Raw genomic sequence first — 13,743 nt, forward strand, 5'->3', positions numbered from 1 at the left:
TGTCATGTATTATCGTTGACGGTGTTCACTCACGTCGATCTGGATTATGTTTATATAGAAATAGGATCTGTATGTCTGTGCGCATTTACGCAGAAATGAGATAAGCATGTATGTGTAGGTCTTCATGTGTGCGGTTATCTGTGTCTATGGAGAACATACACACATACACACACACACATTCACACATGCATACACATACGCACACACACACACACACACACACACACACACACACACACACACACACACACACACACACACACACACACACACACACACACACACACACACACACACACACACACACACACACACACGCACACACACACACACACACATTGACACACATACACAAGCACACACACACACACAAGCACACATTCACACACACACACACACACACACAAGCACACATTCACACACATTCACACACAAACACACATTCACACACACACAAGCACACATTCACACACACACAAGCACACATTCACACACACACACACACACACACACACACACACACACACACACACACACACACACACACACACACACGCGCGCGCGCGCGCACTCACAAAAAAAAACGCAAGATCCAATTCCTTTAGTGATATTCGTGCTTCTCTTGATTAACATTTTTATTAGTTTTCCCTTTATCGACCTCATCCCTTATAATCTCTCTTCGGAGCTACTTAGATCGGGCCCGACGATAAACCTACACGCACGCACACGCACGTTGATGATGATCCGTGTAATTCTTAGACAGGTACTGCCTTTTGGTAAGATATCGTGTAAGTGGAGTGAGGTTGACTCCTTGTATCGATGTATAATATATATGCGGTATATGTATATATGGTATATAAAGATGTAAAGGGTTTGTGTGTGTGTGTGTGTGTGTGTGTGTGTGTGTGTGTGTGTGTGTGTGTGTGTGTGTGTGTGTGTGTGTGTGTGTGTGTGTGTACGCCCGCGCGGGCCCATTTACATACATAAACACATATATACACATATATGCACTTCCGTTTCCCGTGGAAAATGGAAGTCACCGGAACGGGATCGGCGACCGCGTTTCCCTTCTCGGAAATCTACGGCTTGGCAACCCCTGTTTCGACCGAAAGATTTTTCAATAAGCTTAAGAGATTCCCCGGCTGGAGGTTGAAGGTTGAAAGCTGGAAGAGAGACTTCGGTTTGGCGACGCCCTTCCCCGCGCCGGTACGAGGGGGAGGCCGGTTTAGTTTTGTTATTGTTGCAGTTATTTTTTTTAGGTGGGAGGACAAAATCATTCTATTTCTGTCAGTAACTATCTATCTAAAAGTCCCTCCCCACCCGTGTGTTTGTGTGTATGTGTGCGTATATATATATATATATATATATATATATATATATATATATATATATATATATATATATATATATATATATATATACATGTGTGTATGTGTATGTAAAAGAGTGAAAGAGCGTGTTTGCGGCCCGCTTGTATAAGCGATCGTCTTCCTTTCCTCTCATCTCCCCCTTCCTTTCCCTCCCCTCCCCTCCCCCTCCCATCCCTCCCCTCCTCCACCCATCCCCGCCCCTCCCATCCCTCAGCCCATCGTTAAAAGACTAAGGCCAATCCCGTCCCCTTCGCCCATTTGTTAAGGTTATTTTACGCTGGTAGTTTTCATCCGCGGGACATTTATTCCATTAAGCGTGACAGCCGTAGGAAGGTTTTCATCCGGCCGTCGCTTTGTTTATGTCTCTTTGTTTTTCTTTGTTTGTTGGTTGGTTTCTTGCGGTTTCTTACTGTTTTTTCTCTCTCTTGTTTCTTTCTCTTTCTCTTTGGTTCTGTCTGTCTCCTCTTCTCTTTTCTTCTCTTCTCTTATCTTTTCTCTTCTCTTCTCTCTCGTTCTCTTTCTCTTTCTCCGTCTGATTTCAGTATTCTTTTCTCTCCGTCATAATCGGGAATCATGTTTATTATTTGCCAATTAGGCCAATGGCGGTTGCCTTTATTGTTTGTTGTTTTTGCTATATCTTGTTTTCATTTCTATTACTATTGTTTACTTGTTCTGTGGATTTGATTTTTTTGTTGTTTGTTTTAATCCTCTGTTGCCTTTATCTCCCCCTCTCTCTTCTCTTCTACCCCCCACCCTTTCTCCCTCTCTATATATCTTATCTATCTATCTATCTATTTCTCTGTCTCTCCCTCCCGCTCTCTCCCTCCCCCCCCCCTCTCTCTCTCTCTCTCTCTCTCTCTCTCTCTCTCTCTCTCTCTCTCTCTCTCTCTCTCTCTCTCTCTCTCTCTCTCTCTCTCTCCCTCTCCTCTCCCTCTCCCTCTCCTCCTCCTCTCCCTCTCTATCTATCTATCTATCTATCTATCTATCTATCTATCTCTCTCTCTCCGACACACACAGTATGTTGCTGTCTTTATTTCTCGTTTTCAGTTTAGGCCAGACACCCTTTTTTATCTCCTTCACTCCCCTCTCCCTCGCCCATCCATTTTTTCTTCTCTATCCTCCTTCTCCCATCCATTTATCCACCCCCTCTCGCTCATACTGAACCCTTCTCTCCCATTCCTCTTCTTTTATACCTGTCCTTTTCTTCTTCATCCTCCTCCTCCTCCTCCCCTCTTTCTCTTTCTCCCCTTTCTCCTTACGTCCGAACCCTCCTTTCTTCACTCCCTATCCCCCTCCTCCTCTCCCCTCTTCCTCTTTCTCCCCTTTCTACTTACGTCCGAATCCTCCTTTCTTCACTCCCTATTCTCTCTCTCCTCCCTCACTCCCCTCCTTCCCTCTCCCCCCTCACTCCCCTCCTTCCCTCTTCCCCCTCACTCCCCTCCCTCCCTCTCCCCAGGATTTGTCCGCGCGTTCTAACGACCTTGTCAATGGCGGTGTCGGTGCGAGGGGAAACAAGGAGTGAGGGGAGAGCGATGCGTGTTTACCTACTCCCTCTCACGCCTGATGTAGTGCCAGCTCGCGGTTAGGTCCGGAGGGTGGGCGGGGGATGGGGGTGTATGGGGGTATGGGGAAGATGGGGTTGCGGTGGAGAGGGGATGGGGAAGATGGAGTTGGGGTGGGGAGGGGATGGGGAAGATGGGGTTGGGGTGGGGAGGGGATGGGGAAGATGGGATTGGGGTGGGGAGGGGAAGGGAAGATGGGGTTGGGGTGGGGAGGGGATGGGGAAGATGGGGTTGGGGTGGGGAGGGGATGGGGAAGATGGGGGTTGGGGTGAGGGAGGGGATGGGGAAGATGGGGTTGGGGTGGGGAGGGGATGGGGAAGATGGGGTTGGGATGGTGAGGGGATGGGGAAGCTGGGTTTGGGTGGGGAGGGGATGGGGAAGGTGGGGTTTGGGTGGGGAGGGAAGGTGGATTGTGCGATGGGGGTATGGGGAAGGAGGGGTGTGGTTGGGAAAGGTATGGGGGAGGAGGGGAGGGGATGGGGTGGAGGTGAAGGGGTGGAAGGTAAAGGAAAGGTATGGGGGAAAGTGACACGTGACTCTCTCAAGAAAGGTAAAATGGAATCCGTGTAGACACCTTTAGATTATTATTTATTCATTTATTTATGTCATTTATTTATTTTGTTGTTTACTTGTCTATTTATTCAAGATATTTTAACAGTGTATGTGTCCCTTGTCTTTATTTATTCCCTTTCTCTCTCTCCAGACATCCTCGTTCGGGATTTCTGTAATAGGTTTATCGGTGTTTCGAAGTGGGAGTATTTCTCGACATGTCTGCTTATTCTTTGTTATCGGGATAATTGCCACTTCCCCTTCTTTATCGAAGAGGGAGATAGGGATAACAAGATTGATGCGATTATGTTTGTTATGTTTATATATGCCTGTGTGTATATATTTATATGTTTATTTCTCCCATTTATTACCTGTTACTTTCCTCCTCCTTTTTTCCTTCTCATCTTTATTTCCATTATCCATTCCCTTCTTTGTCTTTTCCCTTCCCCCTCCAACTCTCCTCTTGTCGATTCCTTCGCCTTTCTCCTAACTCTCACCGCGCTCACTTATTTATCTTTCCTCTTTCGTCTCCCTCCCATCGTCCGCTTCCTCTTTTTCTTATTCGCCTCTTCCACCTTATTCCGCGTTTCATGCTCTTCTACCTGCCTCTTATTCACTCTCTCATCCTGTCTTCGGCTTCTTTCTAATTCCCTTCCCTTCCCGTGCCCCCTTTCCTCCATCTCCCTTTCCCTCCTCTCCCTTTTCCCCTCGTTTCCCTCCTTTCACATTTCCCTCCTTCTTCAAGTCTCCCTGCCTGAACACTCGCCCTCCCTTCCATCCCCAAGTCTCCCTGTCCCTTTCCCTCCCTCCCTCCGTCCCCAAGTCTCCCTGTCCCTTTCCCTCCCTCCCTCCGTCCCCAAGTCTCCCTGTCCCTTTCCCTCCCTCCCTCCGTCCCCAAGTCTCCCTGTCCCTTTCCCTCCCTCCCTCCGTCCCCAAGTCTCCCTGTCCTTTTCCCTCCCTCCCTCCTTCCGACCCCAAGTCTCCCTGTCCTTTTCCCTCCCTCCCTCCCTCCCTCCCTCCTTCCGACCCCAAGTCTCCCTTTCCCTCCCTCCGTCCCTCCGTCCGCACGTCTCCCCGCCTGACCGCTCTCTCTCCCTCCCGCAGGTAAGCCGCGCCATGTCCCGCAAGAGAGCGCGGGAGGCCGACCCCGACGACGACCACTGGGACGAAGAGCTGCACGACCCCGCCGCTGGGCAGGTGAGGGAGCGTGCCCCGTGCCTTGTGCCCCGGGAGTACCTGTGCTGGGTATGGTGGTGAAGGAGGCCCGTGCCCTGGGCTTGAGGAGGAAACGGGAGGGGAGGGGGGCCACGAGGAGGGGCGGTGCAGGAGGAGGAAGAGCAGAAGCAGGAGGAGGAGGAGGAGAACGAGAAATTGAACTAGAAGTAGTAGATGGTGGAGGAGGAAGAGAAAAAGGAGGAAGAAAATGGAAAGGGGGAAGAGGTATGTACAACATTTTCGCTTGCGTGCCAAGGCTCCGTCGACGGTTGCGTGGCTGCCGTAGATGCCGCTGGCGCTCTTCTCTCCCCTCGGACCAAGACTCGCCCACCGTCTCCTCCTGCGGTGCGCTGACGGGGTGCTGGCGGTGCTTCTCGCCGGCCCAGGTGCAGCACGACCTGGCTTGCACGTGCACCTGGAGCCACGCGTTTAATTGTGTGTGCATTCGTGGCTGTGTGTCCACTTGAGGAGGCGTGTGTGTACATCTGGCTGTGTGCGCTTTTTTGTAAAAGGATGTGCGTATCTAGCGCTTTATAGCCCCGCCGCCTTGGACATTGTTGTCGGCGTGTGAGCCCGGTAATTGACAGGTTGTTCGATCCTCAGTGAAATTAATGTCAGACTGAATATGGGTCTGTAAATATAACTATTAGTCATTGTACATAGCAGATAGTGTCAGCAGTCAGCTCGTACACTTTCCTGACAGTGCACTTTAAGAGTTCGATAGACCTAGAAGAGTTTAAAGGCGGCGTCCAAACTGAGGACCTAATGTCTCACAGGGGGCAGACGCAGGACCACTCCCATAGTCTTAAAAAGGAAGGGAAAAAAAATCCTACGTGCCTTGTATTGCACATCCACGCTACTAGTCCTCTAGAAAAAATGGCCCCACTCGGCGTACACACCAGCCTAGCGTACGCAGCACCTCCGCGCACACGCCAGGTAGAAGTAGCGACGTGAATAAATAACGCAGCCTCGCTACGCCTCGAGCGCGTCTCCGCCCGTGCGAGGACGAGGGGGTTGGGCGGAAGGGGGTGGAAGGAGGGGGTTGGGCGGAAGGGGGTGGAAGGAGGGGGTTGGGCGGAAGAGGGGTGGAAGGAGGGGTTGAGCGGAAGGGGGTGGAAGGAGGGGTTGGGTGGAGGGTGGAAGGAGGGGTTGGGCGGAAGGGGGTGGAAGGAGGGGGTTGGGCGGAAGGGGGTGGAAGGAGGGGGTTGGGCGGAAGGGGGTGGAAGGAGGGGGTTGGGCGGAAGGGGGTGGAAGGGAGGGGGTTGGGCGGAAGAGGGGTGGAAGGAGGGGGTTGGGCGGAAGGGGGTGGAAGGAGGGGGTTGGGCGGAAGGGGTGGAAGGAGGGGGTTGGGCGGAAGGGGTGGAAGGAGGGGGTTGGGCGGAAGGGGGTGGAAGGAGGGGGGTTGGGCGGAAGGGGGTGGAAGGAGGGGGTTGGGCGGAAGGGGGTGGAAGGAGGGGGTTGGGCGGAAGGGGGTGGAAGGAGGGGGTTGGGCGGAAGGGGGTGGAAGGAGGGGTTGGGCAGAAGGGGGTGGAAGGAGGGGGTTGGGTAGAAGGGGTTGGGTGGAGGGTGGAAGGAGGGGTTGGGTGGAGGGTGGAAGGAGGGGTTGGGCGGAAGGGGGTGGAAGGAGGGGGTTGGGGGCTATGGGGAGGATGGGGCGATGTGGGGGAGATATAAGGAAGGGGAGGGAGGAACGATGTGGGTAGATATAAAAGAAGGGGAAGGGGTTGGGGGAAGGAGGGACAATGTGGGGGGATAAAAAGAAGGAAGGGGGAGAGTGGTTAGAGATTCGTTGGGGGGAAAAGGGGAGTTTAAGGGAATGGGGAAGGAGGGAAGCCGAAGGAAAGGAAAGACATGAGGAGGTGGAAGGAAATAAGAGGAAAAAAAGTGTGTGGACGAGAGAAAGGGGGAGAGAGAGAGAGAGAGAGAGAAGAGGGGGGAAAGCATGGGCGACGGAAGGAAGACTGATGGTCGAAGATTGGGGAGCTGGAGAAGGGAATGGGTAAAGGGAAGGGGATAGGAGGGGGAGCGAGCGGGAAGGGGGGTGGAGGAGGGGGAGGGGGAGAGGTTAAGGGGAAGAGAAAAGTAAGTCCAGGATAATGACGCAATTTTATACTCGAGACTTCAGCCCTCGCCGCTCGTTACCTCCAGACGCCGAGATGTGTAAATATGATCGCATCGTCCGGCCGGCCCTCTTATTAGCTTCTTTATTCCGTCCCGTCGCGGCCTCTCCGCCGCCTCTTAACAACCTCTCTCCGCCCTCGGTCCCCCCTCTCTCTCTTCTCTCTTCTCTCTTCTCTCTTCTCTCCGCCCTCGGTCCCCCCTCTCTCTCTCTCTCTCTTCTCTCTTCTCTCCGCCCTCGGCCCCCTCTCTCTGCCCTCGCCCCCCTCTCTCTCCTCTCTCCGCCCTCTGCACCCTCTCTCTCCTTTCCTCTCCTCTCTCTCTGCCCTCGGTCCCCCTTTTCTCTCCTCTCATTTCTTTCACCTCTCCTCCCCCTCTCCTCTCCTCTCTCCTCTTTCTCACCTCCTCTATTCCCTCTCTCCTCTCCTCTTTCTCTCTCCCTTACCCACTGTCCCTTCTCTCCTCAATCCCTTCCCCCTCCACCCCTCAGTTCCTTCTTTGCTGTCTTCTCTCTGTCCCCTCTTTCCTCTTTACCTTCTCCCCTCTTCTTCCGACTTACCTCTCTTCCCCCCCCCCTCCTGTCTTCCCACTTCAGTCGTTGTCTTTCTCCACTTTCATAGCTCAAGGCAGGCGCGCGCGCGCCCATACACACACACACATGAGAGAGAGAGAGAGAGAGAGAGAGAGAGAGAGAGAGAGAGAGAGAGAGAGAGAGAGAGAGAGAGAGAGAAAACAATAGAAACAAAAATCGCTCAGTAACAAGAGGAAAAGGAGGTTAAAGAAGAGGAAAAGGGAAACGGCACGTGGTAGAATCAGAGCGACCGGGAGAACAGGTGACGGGGCCAAGCAGCTCATTGCAGGTCGAGCTGAAGGCGGGGAGGATGGGGGTCGGGGGGGAAGGGGAGGGGAGGAGGGTGCACAATATTGATCAAGTGCCACGTTGGTAAAGTTATATAGATTTTTGTTTTCTTTGTTCTCGTTGTCTTTTATGTTTTTATTTGGATTTGTTATTTTGATTTATGTTTCCGGGTTATCGGATATCACGTGTGAATATAATGGCAAGAAATTCGCAACGGCTTTCTTAAGTATCTATGAAGAAAGTCATTAACTACCGTTCGTGCGTCAAGGGATCCTTAAGATATATCAAAAACGTTTCTTTCTTGAGGGAGTGTGGGTGGTGGGGAGCCAAAGAAACCGAAACGTTTCTGGGTTCTGTTTATATGGAAACGTTTCTCGGTTCTGTTGATATCGAAACGTTTCTCGGTTCTGTTTATATCGAAACGTTTCTGGGTTCTGTTGATATCGCAACGTTTTTGGGTTCTGTTAATATCAAAACGTTTCTAGGTTGTTGTTGTTTTTTACATCGAAACGTTTCTTTGTTTCTGTCGGTGGCTTAATTTAATAGTAATTGAGTGCAGGGGGGGGTGTTAATGATGATACGTAATTGATATGAAAATACAACGGCGATGACGCGGTGGCCGTGTGTGTGGGAGATTGTTAAAGCAGATGGCGATGTTGCAAATGCGCCAGACACATTAGACTATGTTGCAGGTGCCATTGAAGGCATCACGGTAGGGATTGGGAATGTGGGGCAAAAATCACAGTTGGATTTTATTCCTAATGTTTTTTTATTAACTACCTATCGTTCTCTCCTCTCTCGTTTCCTTTTCCCACGTCTTTTACCTCCCTCCATCTCTTCTTCTTCATTCTCTTCATCTTCCTCCGCTTTATCGTTTTCTCGTTTTCCACTATTTTACCTTCTTCCTCCTCCTCCTTACCATCATCATCATCATCATCATCATCATCATCATCATCATCCACCTCCTCTTCCTCCGCCTCCTCATCCTCCACCTCCTCTTCCTCCGCCTCCTCATCCTCCACCTCCTCTTTTTCCTCCTCTTCTTCATCTTCTTCCTCCTCCGTCTCCTCCTCAGGCACCTCCTACTCCTCCTTTTATTCGATGCACCACAGTCACTTCGAACCCACCTAAACAAAGCTGTGCCCTCCTAAGGAAGGTGTCTGGCGGAGGGACAAACGCAGCCAATGAACGGGGGTGGGTTAGGAGTGGTTGGGGGGAGGGGGGGAAGAGCGGTGGGGTGAGAGGGCACTGGTAATGCAGTGTGATGTGGCATAACCTACTGTCGCAGAGGTGTTGTGTAGTGCTTCGTTCCCCGGAGAGGGAGAGAGAGAGAGAGAGGAGGAACAGGAGAGAGAGAGAGAGAGAGAGAGAGAGAGGGAGGGAGAGAGAGAGGGGGAGAGAGGAGAGAGATAGGGAAGGGAGAGGGGGAGGGAGAGAGAGAAAGAGAGGGAGAGGGGGAGAGAGAAAGAAGGGGAGGAGGAGAGAGAGAGAGAGAGAGAAAGAAAGAGGGGTGAGAGAGAGATAAAATGAGATTGCTGGTGGCGATGGCAGTGACGTCACAAAAACGAGCCGCGCACGAGTCTCAGATCATAAATAAGGATTGCGACTGTAAGCGTTAAGGGAATAACGATGAAGCCGATGACGGTTGTTAACAGTATCAAGTGCGATGAGGATTTGCGTGTTTTTCGATCACCCTTTCGTTGTCGGGGAGTCGGTCGGTTGCCGGCGATAACGGAATTGGCGTTTTGCGACGTAATCTGCACGTGTCAGAATCTGCGCGGCGAATGAAGAAGCCGGCTTTAGGGGGGGAAGGGGGAGAGGGGGGGAGGAGAGAAAGAAAACAGTCGATATGTGGATGGGAAGGAAGAGGGAAGCTAGGAGGAGAGGGAGGGAAAGGATTGGATTCGAAAGGGAAAGAAAGTGAGGGAGAGAGGGAAATAAAACAGTCGATATGTGGATGGGAAGGAAGGGGAAGAAAGACAGAGGAGAAGAGAGACAAAGATAACGAGAGTCGATATGTGGATGGGAAGGGGGTGGGGGAAGAAAGAGAGACGCAGAGAGGAGAGAGAGAGAGAGAGAAATCTAACGAGAATCTGGATGCCAGCGCGTGCACACACCCTCCCCCCCTTACCCCTCACCCACCCACCCCCACCCCGGCGTAGGCCTAGTCCACTTCGAAGTCGTCTCCTGATAGAGCCATCGGTACCTGGCCTGGTGGCAGGAACTAGGCCAGGCTAAGCTGGATGGCCCAGGGGTAACATTTGATTCCTCTATTGATTTTTGCCCGGACCCGCCCGCCCGCACGCCCGCACGCCCGTCGCTCCTCCGTGCGTGAGCGCTCTACCTCACGGCGAGGGTGGAGCCGGCCAGGTGGTGGTGGTGGTGGTTCCCTCCCTCCCTCCCTCCCTCCCGCCCTCCCGCTCGCCCGCTCGCCCTGCCCCGCCGCCACGCCCTCCTCACGGCCTCGCTCTCCCTGCCACGCCTTCCTCGCTCAGTTCGCTTGCTGGCTCGCTTGCTCTCGCTTGCTCTCCCTCTCTCTCCCTCTCTTGGTTTCGCTTGCTCTCGCTTGCGTTCGCTTGCTCTGTCTCTTGTTTGTTGCTTGTCCTCTCGTTCTTTCTCTCTCTCTCTCTCTCTCTCTCTCTCTCTCTCTCTCTCTCTCTCTCTCTCTCTCTCTCTCTCTCTCTCTCTCTCTCTCTCTCTCTCTCTCTCTCTCTCTCTCTCTCTCGCTTGTTTATTCGTGTGTTTGCAATCCCACTCTCTCGCTTATTCTCTCTCCTCTCTATCTCTTGTTCTCTTTCCTTCAGTCTTTCTCTTCCCCTTCATCCGTTCTCTCTCTCTCTCTCTCTCTCTCTCTCTCTCTCTCTCTCTCTCTCTCTCTCTCTCTCTCTCTCTCTCTCTCTCTCTCTCTCTCTCTCTCTCTCTCTCTCTCTATCCTCTCTTAGCAACGCCCACCATCCTCACGCCCCGCCTCTAAGCCACGCCCTCGCTCCTATAGCCCCGCCTCCAGGCCACGCCCTCGCTCTCCTTATGACTTTCCCGCCTCGGTTCTCTGTCTTAGTTACTGTTTTTTTTTCTCCTTTTCTATTTTTATCTCTACTCTCTCCCCGTATTCCATACCTACCTCATCTCTCTCTTTCTCTCTCTCCCTTCCCCCCCACTCTCTCTCTCTCTCTCTCTCTCTCTCTCTCTCTCTCTCTCTCTCTCTCTCTCTCTCTCTCTCTCTCTCTCTCTCTCTCTCTCTCTCTCTCTCTCCCCTCTCTCTCTCTCCCCCTCTCTCTCTCTCCCCTCTCTCCCTCTCTCCCTCTCTCCCTTCCCTCCCTCACTCCCTCTTTATTTATTTATTTGTAGATTTTACTTATTAGAAGTAGTAGTACTCACACATTTTAATTAATTTCATTCATATATTCTTATTTGCAGTTATCCGCTGATTCATTTATTTATGAGTTCGTTGTCGTGTTTGTTCCTCTGCGATTTCTAAATCTTTGGTCCACCTCGGGATCCCGCGCCGGACCTTTACAGTACTTCCCCGGTGTGTAATTGTTTCCTTCCTCTCCTTTCTCCGCAATCCTCCTCCCTCCTCCTCCTCCTCTTCCCCCTCCCCTCCCTCCTCCCCCTCCCCCTCCCTTCTACTCCTCCTCCATTTGTTTTCTTTCCCCGTCTCATTTTCATACACCTTTGTTGTTGTTATTGTTGTTATTATTATTATCCTGCTGCTTCTTCTCTCACTTCTCCTCCCCCCCCGATATCTCCCCTCGCCCCCTTCCTCCTCCCTTCCCCTCCCCCTCCCCCACTCCTCTCCTCTCCTCCTCCCTCACTTCCTCCTACCGCGGGTTGGAGTTGCCTGGGGGGGGGGGGTAAGTAAAGAGATGAAATGAAGGCTTCCTCTCTCTTCCTCTCCTACATCAGGGGAGGCTTCTTTTTAAATACCCCTTAGGCTGCAGCCCGAGGAGAAACTGCAGGCGGTCGGTCGGTCGGCAAGTCGGCAGGTCGCTCGGTCGGTCGGTCGGTCGGGGAGGGAGGGGGGGTGGGGGAGTCTTTCCTTTCCTTTGATTCCTTCGCAGGCCTGGCGGGAAAGGCTCCTGTCACGGGCGGCGTTCCTGAGGGCGCTGGCGGAGGCTCCGAAGGGATAGGGGGGAGTGAAAGGGGGTCGGGAGGAGGTGTGTTAGGGGGGCGTGTCGGTAGGTCTGTGTGTCTTTCTTTGTCTGTGTGTCAAGCGGTCACGGCAGCAAGGGGGGAATCAAGGGCGGCGTTATGTAGTCTCGAAGTAGAGTCATTTTGAAGTCGCCCTTTTCGCGGAGAGAGAGAGAGAGAGAGAGAGAGAGAGAGAGAGAGAGAGAGAGAGAGAGAGAGAGAGAGAGAGAGAGAGAGAGAGAGAGAATGAGTTTGTGTGTGTGTGTGTTTAACGTGCGTGCGTGCGTGCGTGTGTGCGAGAGGGCGGCTGGCAGGCTGGGTGGAGTCCGGCTGGGAGCGGGGAGCGAGCGACCACACCCCGTACCTCCCCTCACCTTTAAGTTTCCCCTCGCTTGCACCTACAGAACTCCCATGGCTTGGAGTTGATCTGCTTCTCCAACTCCCTTTTCACTCCCTGCGCCCTTATGTTGCCTTTTCTTTTTCTTTCGCTTTCTTCTCTGCTTGCTCGCTCTCTCTCTCTCTCTCTCTCTCTCTCTCTCTCTCTCTCTCTCTCTCTCTCTCTCTCTCTCTCTCTCTCTCTCTCTCTCTCTCTCTCTCTCACGCCCTTGTTGTGTCCCTCTTCTGTCCTTCGGATCTTTTGGCTTCCCCCTCTTTCCCTTTTTCTTGCGTTTGTCTCCCTCCCTCCCCTCGAAGCTCTTACTTCAGTCTCCCTCCCTCCTTCTCTCTCTCTCTCTCTCTCTCTCTCTCTCTCTCTCTCTCTCTCTCTCTCTCTCTCTCTCTCTCTCTCTCTCTCTCTCTCTCTCTCTCTCTCTCTCTCGCCCGCTCTCTCGCTCTCAGCTCTGTCCGGCGCTGGGTGTGTCGAGTTGCCACACCCTTCTCCTCGTTCACCTTTAACCCTTTACCCTTACGTCACTCACCAGTGTAAGGTGCAGCCACTCCTCTTTCATCCAGATATATCCATTCCCTTTTCATCGTGTTTCCTCTCTTTCCCTCTTTCTTCCTCTCTCTTTCTATTTCTCTGCCTCCCTCTTGAGAACGCTATGTTTCTCTTTCCTTCCCTCTTCCGTCGCCTCCTCTCTCTCTCTCTCTTTCTTTCTCTCTCGGTCCCTCCTGTCTGTATACCTGTATCTATCCGTCCTGTGCCCCCCCCCCTCCTCTTCACCTTCTCCCTATTACCCTCTTCCTTTCTTCCTTTTTTCTTTTCTCATCTTGCCTTACCTCCTCTCCTCCCTTTCACTGCTACCCGCCTCTCCCCCTCTTTCCCTTACTCTCATATCAAGGTTTATTAGGTCATCAGGTGGAGTTCCCGGGTCACCACACGGCCGCGTACGCCTTTGTCCTCTCCCCTGTCTCCCTCTCTCTCCTTCCCTCCCTCTCTCCCTCTCTCTCCTTCCTCTCCCCTGTCTCCCTCTCTCTCCTTCCCTCCCTCTCTCCCTCTCTCTCCTTCCCCTCCCCTGTCTCCCTCTCTCCCTCTCTCTCCATCCCTCCCTCTCTCCTTCCCTCCCTCCCTCCTTCCCTCCCTCTCTCCTTCCCTCCATCTCTCCCTTTCTCCCTCTCTCCCTGTCTGTTCCCCTCCGTCCTCTCTCTCCCTTATCCATGTTTCCTTCTTCCTTCTCTCCCTTCTCGTCTGTCGCTATATATTTATCTATTTATCTACTTTCTCTCTCTCTCTCTCTCTCTCTCTCTCTCTCTCTCTCTCTCTCTCTCTCTCTCTCTCTCTCTCTCTCTCTCTCTCTCTCTCTCTAACCATCTCCTCCTCCTCCCCCTCTCCCCCTCTCCCTCTCTCCATCCGGCCCTCCGGTCCCATCACTCACTTTTCCCATTTTTCGTCCTTCTTCTGTGTCTATTCCTTCTGTCCTTCCTTCCTTCCTTCCATGTTTTTATCTTTTTCCTCTCCCTTTTCCTGTCATGAAGACCTTGTTTACGTCTTGTTCATGAA

General features: G+C 52.5%; 1 protein-coding gene across 21 annotated transcripts in view; it reads left to right on the top strand.

Moving 5' to 3' along the window:
* LOC113814989 (RNA-binding protein with multiple splicing 2) overlaps positions 1-13,743 on the top strand; it is a 325,312-nt gene that overhangs the window by 175,211 nt on the left and 136,358 nt on the right. For 12 of the 21 annotated variants that reach the window (XM_070143821.1, XM_070143812.1, XM_070143817.1 and 9 more), the window contains exon 2: positions 4,582-4,678. The exons of 4 other annotated variants lie outside the window; for them this stretch is intronic. In XM_070143821.1, coding sequence (XP_069999922.1) covers positions 4,582-4,678 — 97 coding nt within the window. The remainder of the gene's footprint in view (positions 1-4,581; positions 4,679-13,743) is intronic. 5 more of the 21 variants (XM_070143814.1, XM_070143816.1, XM_070143819.1 and 2 more) reach the window with 1 other exon arrangement.

Source organism: Penaeus vannamei, chromosome 31 (assembly GCF_042767895.1).
Source record: "Penaeus vannamei isolate JL-2024 chromosome 31, ASM4276789v1, whole genome shotgun sequence".
Classification (NCBI taxonomy): domain Eukaryota; kingdom Metazoa; phylum Arthropoda; class Malacostraca; order Decapoda; family Penaeidae; genus Penaeus; species Penaeus vannamei.